At 34.1% G+C, this 18,065-nt stretch overlaps 2 protein-coding genes across 2 annotated transcripts; one reads left to right on the top strand and one right to left on the bottom strand.

The window, feature by feature from the left end:
* Positions 1-466: 466 nt before the first annotated feature.
* Positions 467-8,417, bottom strand: LOC107870115 (putative F-box/LRR-repeat protein At5g02700). The gene is made up of 4 exons (XM_016716539.2): positions 8,127-8,417; positions 7,340-7,824; positions 6,832-6,993; positions 467-1,190 (listed from the first exon to the last, which is right to left on the bottom strand). Exons 1-4 carry the CDS (start codon positions 8,290-8,292, stop codon positions 906-908), a joined length of 1,098 nt encoding a protein of 365 aa, XP_016572025.2. The 5' UTR covers positions 8,293-8,417; the 3' UTR covers positions 467-905.
* A 6,126-nt stretch (positions 8,418-14,543) lies between these two features.
* Positions 14,544-16,097, top strand: LOC107870088 (pentatricopeptide repeat-containing protein At1g31790). Its single transcript, XM_016716498.2, has one exon. The coding sequence runs from the start codon at positions 14,690-14,692 to the stop codon at positions 15,950-15,952; it is 1,263 nt and encodes a 420-aa protein (XP_016571984.2). The 5' UTR covers positions 14,544-14,689; the 3' UTR covers positions 15,953-16,097.
* The last annotated feature ends 1,968 nt before the right edge of the window (positions 16,098-18,065 follow it).

The following is an 18,065-nucleotide window of genomic DNA, read 5'->3' as shown; positions in this document are numbered from 1 at the left end:
CATTGAAACATTACCATATGGTTTATCATAAACGATGAAAAGTTACCAAATGGTCAACTGTCAAACCCCGAAAGCACAGCAAAATATAACAAAGAACAATGTAGTAGAGCCCACAGATGAAATGCCGTGAGAGTATTCAAAAATCAAATATATTCATATCATTAAAAAAATAAAGACTATTTAACCAGAGTCTGTCGAGTAAAGATCAATAGGAAGTCCATGAAAATCAAAATGAAATGGTCAAATATATGAACTAGGGAAGTTCGGTGGACTAAAGCTCCCGCAATGTGTGGGGCCGGGGAAAAGCCGAACCACAAGGGTCAAGTATATGAACAAGGAACACCAAAAAGCTCATTAAAAAATTCAATCAAAATCAGAAAAGGGCAGTACAAAACCAACAAAAAGAAATAGGTTCAACAACACATAAGAAGAATGAGCACAAAAAATTGAGATACGCGAGGATAAATACCCCTAACAAACCAAGCAAGTAACTTATTTTAATGTGCTGGCAGTCACATCTACAGCGACAAAGAAAGTTAGCATGAGCACTGAACTTCAGGAATCTCAAAATCCTCCTTACTAAGAGAGAATACATGTTAGACCTGGCAAGATCATAAAACTATGAACTTAATCAAGATACAGATAGCTGTTTGAATACCAAGTTGAAGAAGATGATGGTGCACAAATACAGCAGGGGAAAGATCACAAAAAGGATCATTTTTACTAACATAGACGAGTTAAATATTCATAACATCATCAGAAGTGAACCCGGAAAGATAGAATATGAAGCGCCATTTCTAGTGTGCGGAGAAACAAAACCACATGCATTCCAGTCATCAAAATCCGACTCATGGAAAACCAGCATAAATTTGGTGGAGCTTCTCCTGCAACGTTCCAATTTGCAGCTAATTGTGACAATATGGGGAAACACATTTCTTTGAACAGTGCTGGCATTTTCTTTTCTTTGCTATGATAAGGAACTTCTCCAAAACCAATGCACTCTTTAAGAGAAATTGTGAAAGTTCAAACAGCTTATGACGGTGCTCTTCCAAACACATCGCAAAGGAGCAGATAATATTAATACTCTTGAGACTGCGAAATGCAAAGTTTGAAATCCAACTCTCCAAACCGATAGTATCATCTTTGTCCAAATAACTAACATCATAGCGGCAGTGAAAATGATGACGATCCTGGAGATGGGCAATATAATTTGGATCAAATATAGGTCGATCGCCTGATCAAACTTATACAACAACAACAACATACCCAACGTATTCCCACAAAGTGGGGTCTGGGGAGGGTAAGATGTACGCAGTCCATACCACTACCTCGGGCGAAGTATTGCTCAAACTTATATTACACAAAAGTAACAAATAAATTTCATGGTAAAGTGTCTCGTACGAAATGAATTTCAAAATCACGAGAAATATCATTCGCAACAAATGATAGCATATTCCTATCTTATTGACTCAAGGAGAAGGTAAACCAAACAAAGCATAAAAACGTTGAGTTGTTAACCATCGTTTTTTCTTTCAGTGAGCCATTTTATGAAGGAGAAAATAGGAAGTCCTTACCAGATCAATCTGAAACTTTACAGTGACAAAAGATAGTTATTGATAACTAATACAGTTGCATTTTCCTTTAAAAAACTTTCGATATGGGGAGGGTAATGATTAACTCAACAGAACAGAACAAAAAACTCAATAGTTGAAAAAAATAGAAGGAAGAACAGAAGACAAGAAAAACGTGACAACTGTTTGCAGAGAATGTGTCTGGATACATTTATTCAATACACCTGGTAGCCTGTAAAGGCTTACATATTTTAAAGAGTCATTATCCCACTAAACCACTACTGTAATTCCACTAAACGGGTTCTCCTAAACTTAAGGAACACATTTCTGCAGTATATGAAAAAATATCACAAGCTAAAAATAAGAAAGTACTAGCTGAACACTAAAATATAGCTATACTACAGACTTAGTCAAACTAGAAAGTAGCAGCTGATGTTGTACAACTTTAACACTCCCTCTCGACATCAACTCCTGTCTTAACCATAAACTTTCAAACATACTGACACTTGAACCTTTGGTGAAAGCATCTGCAATTTGCTGCTCGGTTTTAATATGCTCAAAGTCAATCTCTCATTTCAACACTTTTTCTTTGATGAAATGGTAATATATTTCCACATGCTTAGTCTGTGCATGAAAAACAGGAATTCCGGCCAAGCAGATCACTGACTGATTGTCATAGTACAAGGGAACTGCGTATCCAACTGGTTGTTGCAAGTCCTTCATCAACTGCATACTGCCCGATAATCAGCTTCTGTTGTAGACAACAACATTGTTGGCTGTCTTTTTTGAGAAAGAAATTTTTTTTCTTTTGCTGCACCAAGAAATTGCTCCAACTCCAAGCTTAAACACAAAGCCAATATTTGAACAAAGGTATCATGATCCCCTCCATATTCAGAGTCATAGTATCCGACCAACTCGCATTCTCACCTTTCTTGTACAAAAGACCATATTCAATCGTACTTTTCACATAACTTATTATTCGCCGAACAGCCTCCATGTGGTTCTTCTTTGGATTGTGCATGTAGCGACTCATCACAACAACTGCAAAAGAAATATCAGGTCGAGTCTGAGTTAAATAAATCAGACTACCTACCACTACCAATTGTCGATAAATCGTCACATCTTCCAAATTTTTTCCTTCATGTGCACACATCTTAGCATTTGGCTCCAATGCTGTTGAGATTGGTTTGCCATTAAACATCCCAAACTTCTTCAACAAATCTTTGGAATATTTTTCTGATGCTAATAAATTCTTTCTTCATTACGATCAATCTCCAAGTCGAGAAAATGGTTGAGCTGTCCAAGTTCCTTCATCTGGAAGCGAACTGACAAATTCTTCTTGGTTTAGAGAATTTCTTCTTCACAAACTCCTGTTAGGATTAGATCATCCACATATACTAGCACAATAGCTAGTTTTCTTCCAACATTTTTCACAAACAAACTGGAATATATCGGTGCTACGGAATAACCACTATGAGTAAGAAATTCTGAAAACTTACCATACCATGCCCTTGACACTTGCTTTAATCCATATAGTGCCTTTCAAAGCTTACACAAATACTTAGAATGATCTTGACTCTGAAAGCCCATTGGTTGACACATTTAGATCTCCCTATCCAACTCTCCATGCAAAAATGCATTCTTTACGTTCATCTGGCAAAGGTTCCAATCTTTATTAGCTGCAAGTGCAAGTAGAATCCGGACAGTGGTAAGTGGTAAGCTTTGACACTAGACTAAATGTTTCATCATAATCTAGTCCATATTACTGAGTAAAACCCCGAGCTATAAGAAGAGCTTTGTGCCTTTCAATTGATCCATTTGTGTGATGGTTTATCTTGTAAAATCCATTTACAGGAAATAGGTTTGACATCCTTCGACTTTGCCACGAGCTCCCAAGTTTGATTCAATTCTAGCACAACAATTTCCTCCTCCATAGCTTAATTCATTTCGGATTTTGGAATGCTTCCTTAATAGTTTCTAGCTCTCTTTCATCTTCTTTTTCTAGTATGGCAGAATTGACATACTTGGGATTTTGCTTCTGATTCTTGTTGACCTTCTAAGTGTAGGTGGTGTGTTTGCTCCATTTAGCTCACCTTCTTCACTTAGTTGTTCGTACAAACCAGTTTGCCAAGGATTTTGAGTCACACCTTCAACATTATCTCCATATAGCTTTATCTTCAGCTTCATCAATCTAGACTCAACTGGATATGAGACAAGTACAATATATCTTTGAGAACATCTGAATCTGGCAGCAGTTCCTTATTTGAAGACCACTATGAAGAGGTTTCATCAAACATCACATTTCGAGAAGTGTAACACTATCCGTTATTGGATCACAACATCGCCACTCTTTTCGTTGACTGTCATACCCTACAAAATACACCTAACAACCTTTTTGTCTATCTCGCTACGTAAATAATTAGGTACAAATACATAACATACACATCCAAAAACACGGAAATAGCTAACTGAAGATTTCATGATCCACAACTTCTCAAAAGGTGAAAGAAAACTTAACCTTTGGTTGAGAAAGTCTATTGATCACAAAAGCTGCAGTTTTCATAGCTTTTGTCCAAAATTGTGCTGCAATATTTTTCACGTGAAGCATGCTTCGACAAATTTCTAATAGGTGTATGTTCGTCCTTTCTGCTATGCATTCTGCTGCGGCGTATTTGTACATGTGAACTGATGATATTTTCGACACTTTTGAAGGAACTCAGCAAAATCATATGAGGTATATTCCCCACCATTGTCAGTTCGCAAGCAAAGAATTTTCTTGTCAACCTCTGCTTCAACAACCTTTTTAATCTCTTTGAATTTTGAAAATGTATCACACTTTTCCTTTAAAAAGTAAACCCACACGTACCTGGAAAAATCATCAATGAAGATCAACATATATTTCATCCTGCCTACGGAAACTTGCTTGACAGGTCCAAACACATCTGAGTGAATTAACTCTAATGGTTCCTTGGCCTTATATTTTGACTCCTCATACAGAAGCTGATGCACTTTACTGCACTAACAGCCTGCACATATCACATTTGTACTTACTGAAAGTTTCGAAAGACCCTTCAATATTGACTTTTCCATCATGACACTAAGTTTCGAATAGCTAACATGACTCAACCGCATATGCCATAAGTCTACGGTTTCTTTCTTTCTTTTCTTGTCTATATATGCGGTTTCTGCCGACATTACATAGAAGGAATTCAATCTTCGTCCCTTTATTACTGACTCTTCTTTAATCTCAAGATCGTGAAATATCCCTACATCTTGCGGACCAAACAAAACAAAGTAACCCGATGATGTCAATTTTCTTTTTTGATAACCGTGGTGTCCGGGCCAACTTGCGCGCACCTCAACTAAATCCACGGGATACCTACCACCTACCACCAGCAACAGGTACCAGGTAACTCTGTCCACCAAGGCTAGAACATATGGGAAGAAAACACCTATTGTTTGTCTCTGCTGGTAATTGTGCTAACGAAAGAAGATTTTTCTTCATATCTGGTACATGATAAACATTTTGGAGCAGCATCAAATTAGCACAATTATTTGGAGACACTACAGCCTTACCGATGTGAGCTATCGGTAATTTTGTGTTGTCGGTTGTCACCACCTCACGACTTCCCTTGTACTCAGACAGATTTTGCAGCTTCTCTTTGTCGCCGGTCATATGGTTCGAGCATCCGAAATCAATAATCCGGTCATTCTCATAGTTAATTTGAGGTTGTTACTGTAAAAGCTAACTCCTCTTGTTCAACAACAAAGAATGTTACAAAATCCCAGTCATCTTCACTATTTTCCTTTAGACCGGAAGTGGCAGCAACATTGCTCTCAACAAGCCTTTTATTGAACCAGCAAAACTTGGCTTAATGGCCATTCTTTCTACAATTGTGGAACTTTCCTTCAAACCTCTTATTTTTGCCCCATTGATTCTTTGAAGCTCTCCTTGGACGATAGCTTCCCTCTCTTTGATGATTTTTTGCCTTATCATCATTTCTTTTCGATCCACCTATATTGTACTGCTTGGAGTTCCCTCTTCTTTTGTTGATGTAGAGCGTTTCCTCACCTTTTTGTGAAACTCCACTCATTTGTTTTGCCATGGCTTCTTGGCCAGCAAGCAAATTCTCAAACTTTACAAGTGATGATTGATTTTACCATCCCTGTACTGCAGTAACAAAATTTTTGTATTCAAATCTCAAACCATGAATGATTATTCTTTTCATCCTGATTTCCCTGATTGGAGTTGTTGGTTCCAATTCTGAAATTTCACAACATATCGACTTCACTTTATGAAAGTATTGCGCAATGCTCACATCATTTTGAGCTATCGACAACAATTCACTTTCTAAAAGTTGTAGCAGTGTGTCATTCTTCTTTGAAAAGAGTGCAGCCAACGTGTCCCGAGCTTCCTTTGGTGTTTCAGCTTCTCGTATATGTTCCAACATATCTTCTTCGATGGCGGTTTTGAGGGCAAACAATGCTTTTCCTGCTTTAATCATCCATTTCCTCAATGGGTCATTTGGTTCTTCTACCCCTAGTTTGACTTCGCTTCGATTAACGACTTCCCAAAGATCTTGACCTTCCATGTAGGAGGTCATACATGTCATCCATGTTTTGTAATTCTGATGTTTGAGTTTCTTCACTCCACCTATGGCTTAAAAATCAATTATTTTAGTTTTTGTAAAACAACAGTTTATGTTCAAGAAGATGGTTGTTGCCACCAACAACAAATATATGTTTTGTGTGGCTTCTCTTTCTCTCCTTTAAATCTGGCTCTGGCTCTGATGCCAAATGATGAACTCAACTGAACAGAAAACTCAATAGTTGAAAAGAAAAATAGCAGGACGAACAGAAGACAAGAGAAACATGATAACTGCTTGCAGAGAATGTGGCTGGATACATTTATTCAATACCCTTAGGGGCCTATATAGGCTTACATATTTTAAAGAGTCATTATCCCACTAAACCACTATTGTAATTCCACTAAACGAGATTCTCCTAAACTTAAGGAACACATATATGCAGTACTACAAAACAGGGAAAAATATCATGTAATGACCCTCACGGTCATTTACCTCAAGCTAAAAATAACAAAGCACTAGTTGAACGCTAAAATATAGCTATACTACAGAATTAGTCAAACTAGAAAGTAGCAGCTGCTATTGTACAACTTTAACAAGATAAGAGGGCATGTCAAAAATGCCAAAATATGAATAGTTATACGAAGGGAACAATAGAGGATGTGGGAACTTACATTGACTTGCATGTCGATGTTGAGTGTCTCCACGTGAGGGAAGGCCTGCAATATGCTAGCTACTCCAGAAAAATTGCACTTTGTCAATTGCAACTTGAGTGTTAGACATTTGCATCTCAGTTCTGGAAGCGGCACTCTGTCAAGCTGCAGCTTGAACAGGATCTGGTGTAGTATATTCAAAAAAGGAAGTAATTTATATCAAACCAATAGTTCTATAATAAGAGAATAAGACAACACTTGATGGGAATTGAGGAGTAATAAGGATGATAGAGAGTGAAATTCAGTCACCCTTTCCGGGTGTTTTTGTTTATATGTAAAACTTTAAGCGACAGCAACATATATACGATAAAAGAAAAACTATCATACTCCAAAGGATGAATGAAAAGTTGTAAAAAACCACAAAAGGTGAATGCAATGCTTTTTTTTCTTTTTGTCAATTATATTGCGCCCTAGAACTATCTGCAAAAAATCAAATAGAGCACTTAGAGTAATTTTGAGACAAACGTACCTCTACAAACCAAGACCCGATTGTTAGCTCTGTTACATGACTCAATTTCTGAAGATAATTTTTGACAAGGGTCTGCACAATACAATGATGATCAAGACATTTGTAATTCTCCCCATCTTCATAATCAGACCACATCTTACATCTAATACCAAAAGTAAGCTCAGCACTGACCAACGACGATACGTCTAATAACCTATAGTACTTAATATCCCCAATAGTTCCTGAAATCTCCAAATGCTGAACATATGGTGCAATAATTTTCAACGAATGACAACCTCTTCCAAAACGAACATAACAATCTTCCAACTTCAAACTCTTTAAGTTAAAATTATTATTAATTTCGAGACGACTAAAGATACGGCAAGATGACAATTCAATAGTTTCCAAAGCAGGACAACCTGATAGTAACTGCACAATTACTTCATCATCTAACTTCCCATGATTAAACTTGAATGTCTTCAGAGATTTCCATGATATAACAACACCTTTATCAAAATTACAACGAGTCAAATCTAATGAGATCAGCGACGAACAAGTGCAGAAAAATCAGGCAAATTATACAGTATCATATAATTAGACTCCATCACGATATTTTCCACATTGTTGTCGATAACATAAGTAAGCCATTTTCTGATCTCCAAGTCGTACCAACATTTGTTTGAAACTTTGAGCTGAAATTTGCTTATTTTTGAAGCGCTACGTTGTGATAAAACGAAATCGACAAAGGATATGAAGTTTTCATCCTTATAATGAAGAGATAAACAAGTAAAATTAAGGGTATCCGTACAAGTCCAGAGATGCTGCCACCGTTTAGAGATAACAGATGTGGTGAAAGCATCCTTTGTTGGTAAAAGAGAGAGGATTTTGACAAGCAGTGGATCAGGTAACTGGCTGATTCGGTCTAGGGTTCCGTCGTCGCCAATGATCGTTTCGATTACTTTCGGTTTCTTCATCACTGTTCTTAGAGCTTTTTTTCTTTTTAAATTTAATTTATTTTTTTTAAAGCTGATACTGCAAGTATTGCTTGGGAAATGAACATTTTGGCAACAGTTAAATATGGGAAATATCAACTAGACACCACAAGGAGCAACTTCAGCTTATCAAACAGAGCGTATTACCCTCGATAGAAAATGCAAATTAGGATAGAAAAAAAATATATTATGAAATAATAAAGAACAAAGAGTAGAGGGAGAATAGACAGGAATTCTTACTTTTCTTGAGAATGAATTTCAATGAAGAAAAACCTCTTTATTTATAGGAAAAACTAATTTTGGAGTTTTGTAACTTTTTCATAAATAGGCATATACAATATACAGTAAAATAGGTATTCACTCTATATATGGTAAAATAGACATTGTACATTTATAACACTCCCTCTTGAATGTCTAATTTATAGATAATGTGTATCGTTAAAACCTTATTAGAAAAAACCACTGGAAAAAAAATCTAGTGAAGGAAAAAGAGTACACATCTCTAGCAATATACATATATGTTGCCTCATTAAAAACCTTACAAGGAAAACCCAGTGGAACAAACCTCATAAGCAAAAAAGAGTACAACGCATATTAACTCCTCCTAATAAGAACATCCTTGAAACTTTGCATCTCGATCTTGTGCATCATCTTCTAAGTTGTAATTAAAGGAGATTTGGTGAATAAATCAGCCACATTGTCACTTGAACGAATCTATTGCATGTTAATATCACCATTCTTTTGGAGCTCATGCATGTAGAAAAGCTTTGATGAAGTGTGTTTCGTCCTATCTCTTTTTATGAATCCTCCATTAAGATATGCTATGCATATTGCATTATCTCTTGCTAACAAATTGACTGAAAATGCTATATCAGGTCTTGTAGTATTTGCAAGATACATGAGTACACCACTTGCACTAAGATATAGTACTGCATAACTAATCTAATTCGATATATTTCTCATTTCAGCAAATAATCTATTGTTTTCAAAAATTCTCTAAAAGTTTCAATAATTTTCAAGTTATAAGTTTATACAATATAAGGATTCTAAATAAGTTTCCCAGAAACTTCAAACATTTTGAATCCTTAGAAAGTTTCATATAAATTTTGTCAAGTGACAATATTTAATATTTCATATATGACATCTTCAAGTGCCTGGACTGCAAATTAAATAAGTTTTATACTTACCAAGATGCATCCTTTCATGTCACTTGATAAATGTTTCTACGTCAGCATACTTAAATAAACATAAAATTCAGATCCTCATAATCTTTCACAATATTGCACTAATATTGTATGAAAGATATTGATGATATATCATTTCGTATCGGTTCACAACGTGACATAACATTTTGAGATTTCATCACTTCATTATTTTCAGGTACCTGAACCTCTCATAAGGTTTCATAAAGTATTATGTCGTAGGCTCTTCAAGAGCACATCGCCTTCTTATTATGATTATTTGCTAATTATCCTTTTCGAAGATTATTTCATTTGAAACCGATTAGTCTACCATGCTTCATGCATGCATAGATTTTGTCCTTTAAAAAAGCAAAATAGAAGCACCTGCAGCTTAGATATGAGATTAAATTTGAGTCAGTAAATGCTTCCGGCATATGACTTGAATTATCTTTTAAATGAGGATCTGATGATAATTCCTAACATATTTCATAGATGCTTGTAATCTCCCCCTTATGTTAGGATAACTAACATACATCCTCCATCTTTTTTGAGAAATACATCTTTGTACATCATGGTATATTTATTAATTGTATATCGCTTATCAAAACTATTAAATGAAATAGTTGGTTCCTAACCTTGAATCAATTGAGAGGAAAAAAATAATTATAATTTATTGGTTTAATGCATGCAAGTCTTATTGTATGCAACATATCGTATTTCAGACCAACACATGAAGCTTTGTTCTCATCAGCAATGATTTAGCTATTTATTGAAGGGATTCAATGTCAAACCATTTTCATCAAGATGAATTGTCTTGATTGCACAATCTGAAAGTTATGCTCTTAACTCAATCTTATTGAGCAAACAACTTTATGAATGTCAAACTACTGGTTGACAATAAATGTACATGTGATTATCTTATTGATTTATCTTTTCAACATATCAAATGAAAGGTGAATGGACCCTTATTCACCTTTTATATTTTTCAAATTTTGAGAGATCCAATCCAATAATTAGTTGGTCCAACCAACTTATCATGAGAATAAACAACATGAAGAATTCTTGAAGAATTTTCTAATTCTTCATTACATGTCCAACACTCAATATGCATATCTTTGGGATGTTATAATCGTTCATGTCAACTTATGATCTTTTATTCTAGCAAACTCCATGTTTATCATGACATGTACCTTTTACTTTAGTAAACTTCAGATTCACTATTACATGAATAAATTTCAGTTATACTACTTTAGAAGTAGATTTCAAAATAACTCTTCTCGATTATTCTGACTCATTCAGAGGTGAGTTGTGAAGTCATCACAATCAATTTCACGTTTGTTGATAAGCTTCACTAAATATCATCACATTCACCCAGGGAATGGATCTATGCTTATAACAATTGAAATTCTCATTTCCATGAATGAAATATAATCGTGTGTAAAGCCTATCAAATTGATAACTTATAACCTCTTTTATGATATTGCTACTTCAGGAGCAAATCGAAGCATACATATGATCTAGAGAATTTTTTCCTAACATATCTTATAATCATAATATGCGTGTGAAAATATCATCAGTTTTGATGATCATTATCATATTGTCCCTCCATGCGTATATTCGTGCATTCAATCGGTTGTCTTTTTTCAGATATATTATGCACTGCTATCATATACATTTCAAGAATAAAGTAAGTTGTCATATTTCAGACTTATCATATATTGCTACCACATTCACTTCATGGAATGAAGCATATTTAATGAGACATATTTCATGACTTTTCATTAAAAACACATTATTTTGCCTTAGCCTTCATAATATCATCAATATAGTGCATTGAGATACAAACTCAATGTCTTACCCATATAAAAACGTCTTAGACATAAATTAATGGGACTTAAACCCAATATATTATCATTCCTTTTGATAATATTATTTTTGAGGAATAAATTTAAAACTTAAATAGTTCCAAACCAATTATTTTTCCTCAAATCCAACAATAATTATATTATTAGTAACAAAAGAAAGATAACATAAGGAATTACTAACCTTGAAATTATCTTTAGATTTATAATCTCATCTTGTTTGATAGAGTCTCGTACTGATAATGTATCATAAAACAAGAAAGAATAGAGAAAAAGAAGAATAGAGAAAGAATTAATAGTAATTCTTATTTCTCTTGAGAAAAAGAAGAATAGAGAAAGAATTAATAGTAATTCTTATTTCTCTTGAGAAATGAATTACAATGAAGGAAAACCTCTTTATTTATAGGGAAAAACTAACGTTGGGGTTTGTAACTTTTTCATAAATAGACATACACAATATATGGTAAAGTAAGTATTCACTATATATGGTAAAATAGACATTCATTATATATGGTAGTACATTTATAACAAAAAGGAATTTATTTTTGCTAGTAGGTCGAAGAACTTTTTTTTTCCTTGGGTGTGTTTGGTATGATGGAAAATGTTTTCTGAAAAATATTTTTCTATTTTTCTTTGTTTGATTGTAATAAAACATTGGGAAAATATTTTTCACAATAACTCATTTTCCTCAATTTGACGGAAAATGACTTTCCTCATAAACCAAGGGAAATCATTTTTCAGAAAATGACAAATGTGACTTATGACTCCACCCCTCTTCCCCATCCCAACAACACTCAAATTCACATTACTCAAAAAATTTTCATTACTCAGAAATATTTTTCACTGTGCGTTGCTCCAATTTTTTACTGCTTGAAATAAAAAATAGTGAAACTCGAATTTTTTTCTGTTTTCAATGTTCGTTAAATGTACTGTTATTTCCATGTGCATAGAGAAAAACTTACCTATGTTGCGTTTGCTAATTGCATATTCCATTTTGTCATCGTTGTAGCTTGTTTCATAAAGTTAATAAGTTTGTCGTTTCGTTGTATTTTTATTGATTGTAGTATCCTGAGATTGTCTTACCAAAATATTGAAAAGTGTCTCCTATGTTTGCTAATTAGTAGTTGCTTAAAATTTAGTGACTTGTAATGTTTTAGTATTCGATATTGATATTATTTGTTTTGCTTAAATTAGTTCTTACAAATTGTTGAGTTGCTAGAGACAGTGATACACTAGTTAACAGTTAGTAGTACTTTCTAAAAAATATTTTTCACTTACCAACCAAACACTAGAAAATATTTTTCTAAAAAATATTTTCTATTCACCAACCAAACACCATAAAATATTTTTCACTCTCCAACCAAACATGAGAAAATAAGTAGAAAACCAACTTATTTTTCAGGAAAACTTTTTCCAAGAAAACATTTTCCATGAAAAATATTTTCCATCATACCAAAAACACCCTTAGTTTCTCATCTGATGTTTGGTATCCACATTGGAGCCCGGTTAATTTGAATTCGCGTCGAGTAAGGCCCTATTTGGGAGTAGCGCTCCCAACAAAGTTTTCTCCATACCCAAGGTAGGTCGAAGAACTTTATTTTGTTACTCATGCTAATAATCATAATGCTAATTTTATTTCAAAAGTGTGTTATTCTTTATCATTTTATTTGGTAATAATTTTATTTATGTTATTATTTGAGTGAGCCGGGGTCTATTAGAAACAACCTCTCTACTTCCTCCGAGGTAGCGGTATGGACTTCGTACATCTTACCCTCCCCAGACCCACTCTTGTGGGAATACACTGGGTATGTTGTTGTTGTTGTATGTTATTATTTGATGTGTTTATATTTATTATTTTTTTCCTATTTTTTTGAAATTATTTTTATCTTGAGTCAGGAGTCTATTGAAACAAGCTCTCTATTTAATCTATGAGGTAGTGGTATGAACTGTGTATATTAATCCTCTCCATACTACACTATGTAAAAATATATTGAATTAGTTGTTGTTACTGTTAGCAGTAGTGGGCGTTCGATAATTCGATTCAATTTAGGATTTTTTATTTTGATTTCGATTATGAAATTATGTGTATCAAAAACTGAACCGAACTAATTCGATTCGACTCGATTTATGTAAATTCGGTTTGATTTGATTTCACTTTAATAATTTTGGTTTTTTGATTTAGGGCCTGTTAATGAGCTAAAATATGTCTGTAAATTGAATCATTTTTTAAGGTTAAAAATTAATTGAACTATTTTTTAAGATTAAAAGTTAATTGAACTATATAAATCCTCTACATCAATTTGATATAATTCAAAAAAAAAAACTTCTATTCGCCTTAAAATACTCAACTGCACTATTCAAACTTTGAAATCATATAATGTTGTTGAAAACATAAGCAACACAAGCAAATACTCCCTCCGGCCCAAATTACCTATTCCAAATTTTCTAATTTGATTTCTTATTTTACTTATCTTTTTCCATTAATCAAGAAGACAATTTTTTTTTCATATTTACCCTTTACATTAATTATTGTTTCTTAAAATTAAAATGTAAATATTATTTAATAGGAGTATTATGGTAAACTTAGACATGTTATTAATTATTTTTCTTAATTATGTGTCATCTCAATTTAGAACGGAGGGAGTAAAAACTTTGAAATTTAATTTTGGTATCGAATTTTGTAATAAAAACTTTGAAATTCGATCAACAATAAGGGATTATGTAATTCGATTTTTGATTTGAATCAAAAATTTTAATATAATTTTCTCATAATCAAAACTGAACCGAAATATGAAGATATATTTTCTCATAACATCAAAATTTCATAATTTGCAAAACTATTAAATTTTTCTCATCTAAAATAAAGTTATCAAATGAGTAAATCGTAATCATACTAAAATATTACTTTGATAAATTACATATTTCTATGTTCGTTTTTGTAAAATAACTTTTTTTAAGAATGGTATATTTCCTTATTTCAAAACAAATTAATGTTATAATTTTTATTAAATTAAATAATTTATAATCACACAAATACTTATGATTTATTTTAAATTTTAAGTTTGAGAACTCTTTATTTTAATTTAAAAGTTTGTATTTTAAGACTAAAATATCAATCACTTAAGAAATTTATAATCACATAAATACCTGTAATTTATTTTAAATTATAAGTTTGAGAACTCTTTATCCGTTTTAATTTTAAATTCTGTATTTTAAGACTAATACGGAGAAGTATTAATTTGTGAAGTAGTTGATGCCAACTGATCTTGGCGCGCGCAGTGTAACAAGACCTTTGCTTCAACTATGAAATCCACTATACAATCCTTGTAAAAATCAATGGAGGTCACGTCATCCTACCCAAAACCACCATTGTTCCATACCAACACCACTCCAAGAAACTCCAAGAAATCCCTACCCATCCCGACCCACCCCATCTCCAACACCTCCCTTCAATTTCAATTACCTCTACATAAACCCCACTACAAAATACACCAACCCATTAAACCACAACCCAAGAAAACAACAAACGCAAGTAGCCCAAGTTGCACAATCTCTGATGTTTTAAGGCTAATGGATAGTCTTGGTATTGATATACCCGTAGACACATATGTTTCGCTTTTCAAAGAATGCACTGAATTTCGCGATCCTTTGAAAGCGGTTGAACTGTATAACCATATTTGTAAAAGTGACGTTGTTCCTACCTTGCCGTTGTTGAACCGTTTGTTGCTTATGCTTGTGTCCTGTGGCTGTTTCGAACATGCACGCCAACTGTTTGATAAAATGCGTATGAGGAATTCTAAGTCCTGGGCTGCGATGATTGCGGGTTGTGTTGAAAATGGGGAGTATGAAGGGGCGTTGCGTTTGTTTATGGAAATGCAGAGTGAGGTTGGGAATTTGTGTAAATGTGGTGATGTGATTGATGATGGGATATTGGTGTGTGTTCTTAAGGCGTGTGTGGAGTTGATGAATTTGGAACTTGGGAAACAAATTCATGGATGGTTATTGAGGTTGGGTAATTGTGAAAGTTTGGCGTTGAGTAGTTTTTTGATCAAATTTTACGGGGAGTTTGGTTATCTAGAAAGCGCAGATAATGTGTTTGATCATGTTCCACGTTGTAATACAGTTGTTTGGACAGCTAGAATTGGCAATTTGTGTAAAGAGGAGGAGTTTGAAGGCGTGTTAAGAATTTTCAGGGAGATGGTAAGAGAAGGAGTGAAGAAAAATAGTTTTACATTTTCGAGTGTTCTTAAAGCTTGTGGGAAGTTGAGCGATGCTGGATGTTGTGGTCGACAGGTTCATGCTAGTTCCGTCAAGGTAGGACTTGATACGGATGGTTATGTGCAGTGTAGCTTGATTGACATGTATGGAAAATATGGGTTGCTAAGGGATGCTCTGAGGGTTTTTAATGCGAGAGAGGATAAGAGCAATATTGCCTGTTGGAATGCAATGTTGATGGGATTTATACAACATGGTTGTGGTGTTGAAGCCATGAAGCTTCTCTATGAGATGAAAGAAGCTGGTTTGCAGCCACATGAGTCATTGATTAATGAAGTGTTGTTGGTTTGCGGTAGTAGTAATATCGAAAAAATGGATGCTTGAATTTAAGAATCTCTCTTAGTTTCCATGAAGACATAAAGTGATTTGCACGATCAAAGAATTTCTCATGGAATATGGTGCAGCCAACCTTTTGAAAGATCAACAAGCACGTGTATATAATGGTGATATGGAGAGCTATTAAACAATCTTGTGGATAAAGTATCTCTTAGTTTTCCATGAATATATGAAGATGATTTACAAGATCATGGAATATAACTCAGCCTACATACTGGCTGATATTTCTAGTTTTCTTGATGAGTTAGTTGCATATCAAGGATCAACAAGGGTATGTATATAATAATGCTCTGAAGAGTTGTGAAGCAAGTTATAGCACTATACTATACTGCATTTGACATGGAGCCGAGCTAACATATGCTGGCGCAGAAATGCAAGTTCATTACCAGCATCCAAGATTGGTTCCTGAAAATTGCAAATTAGTTTTATGATCTTTGACTCTGCTAAATATATAGCTGTTATGATTTACTATGGCAATGGATCAGTGTGGGCACAGAAGTTAATGTTGATGATTTGGTGGCTGATGATGTGGTGCATAGCGAGTCTGCTTACTTTGGCAGTTGTAACTTGACATAATAGCAAATTGATGAGACATTGCTCTGTGAGAACTCCAGCAATATGGTTTTCCAGGACTAGTTATTGTAGAAGCACTCTACAGCGAGCAAGATCAGTTTGTGACAAATCCACGAAAAGCAGATATACTTGTTCTTATAATCAGAAAGGTCCATAATTCTTCAACCACTCTATATTATCGGCAACTCGTAGGTTCTCTTGAATTGTGATAGCTGCCTTAGCAGTAGGAGCAACAGATATGTAATGGCATTAATCTATTGTGAAATCTCTGAAAGTAAAAAATCTGTAGATGCACATAATATATAGTATGAGCATTATTCTAGTTGAGTCTAATTTTGCTATATTAGCGTGTCAAGAAAAATTGAGATACACGAGGATGAATACCCCACCCCACCCTCATCAGAAACCAAACTACTGACAGCAAAAACAGAAAGTTCCAGCATGGTTGCACTGAACTTCAGGAATCTCAAAGTCCTTACTAACAGAGAATACACGTTAGACCTAGCAAGACCATAAAACTGTGAACTTAATCAAGATAGAAATAGTTATTTGAATACCAATGTTGAAGAAGATGATGGTGCATGATTACGACAGGGGAAAGATCACAAATAGGATCACTTTTACTTACATAGACAAGTTTAATATTCATAACGTCGTCAGCAGTGAATCCCAAAAGATAAAATATGAAGCGCCATTTCTAGTGAGTCGAGAAACAAAACAACATGCATTCTAGTCATCAAAATCCCAAAAGTTTTAACACTTGTTCGTCATTGATCTCATTAGATTTGACTCATTGTGTGTTTGATAAAGCTGTTGTCATATAGTGGAAATCTCTAAAGACACTCAAGTTTTATCATGTGGAGTAAGATGATGAAGTAATGGTGCAGTTACTATCAGGTTGTCCTGCTTTGGAAACTATGGAATTGTCATCTTGCCATAGCATTAGTCATCTTGAAATTAATACTAATTTTAACTTAAAGAGAGTAAAGTTGGAAACATGTTATGGTGCTTATGAAAGAGATTGTCATTCATTGGAAATCATTGCACCATATGTTCAGCATTTGGAGATTTCAGGAACTATTGGTGATATCAAGTACTATAGGCTATTAGATGTATCGTCATCGGTCAGTGCTGAGCTTACTTTTGGTATTAGATGTAAGATCTGGATTGATTATATAGATGGGGAAAATTACAAATGTCGTAATCATCATTGTATTCTGCAGACCCTTGTCGAAAATTATCTTCAGAAATTGAGTCATGTAACAGAGCTAACAATCGGATCCTTGTTTTTAGAGGTATGTTTATCTTAAAATTACTCTTAATTGCTCCATTTGATTTTTTGCAAACAGTTGCTGAATGCAATGTAGTTGACAACTTTTGTATCTCATGAAGATATCTACAAAAAGAAAAAAAAAAGGCATTGTTTTCACCTGTTGTGGTTTTTACAACTTTTCATTCCTCCTTTGAAGTCAGATAGTATTTCTTTTCTGGTACTGTATGTTGTTGTTGCTTAAAGTTTTTAGATACA

Source organism: Capsicum annuum, chromosome 1 (assembly GCF_002878395.1).
Source record: "Capsicum annuum cultivar UCD-10X-F1 chromosome 1, UCD10Xv1.1, whole genome shotgun sequence".
Taxonomy (NCBI): domain Eukaryota; kingdom Viridiplantae; phylum Streptophyta; class Magnoliopsida; order Solanales; family Solanaceae; genus Capsicum; species Capsicum annuum.
This window is presented reverse-complemented; position numbering and strand designations above follow the sequence as displayed.

Excerpts from the sequence above, each read along its gene's own strand:
- LOC107870115 (XM_016716539.2), bottom strand. The coding sequence starts at position 8,292 with ATGAAGAAACCGAAAGTAATCGAAACGATCATTGGCGACGACGGAACC. Across the intron at positions 6,994-7,339 it reads TCGGGTCTTGGTTTGTAGAG|ATCCTGTTCAAGCTGCAGCT; the intron begins GTACGTTTGTCT and ends ATACTACACCAG. Across the intron at positions 1,191-6,831 it reads ACATCGACATGCAAGTCAAT|GATCGTCATCATTTTCACTG; the intron begins GTAAGTTCCCAC and ends GCCCATCTCCAG.
- LOC107870088 (XM_016716498.2), top strand. The coding sequence starts at position 14,690 with ATGGAGGTCACGTCATCCTACCCAAAACCACCATTGTTCCATACCAAC.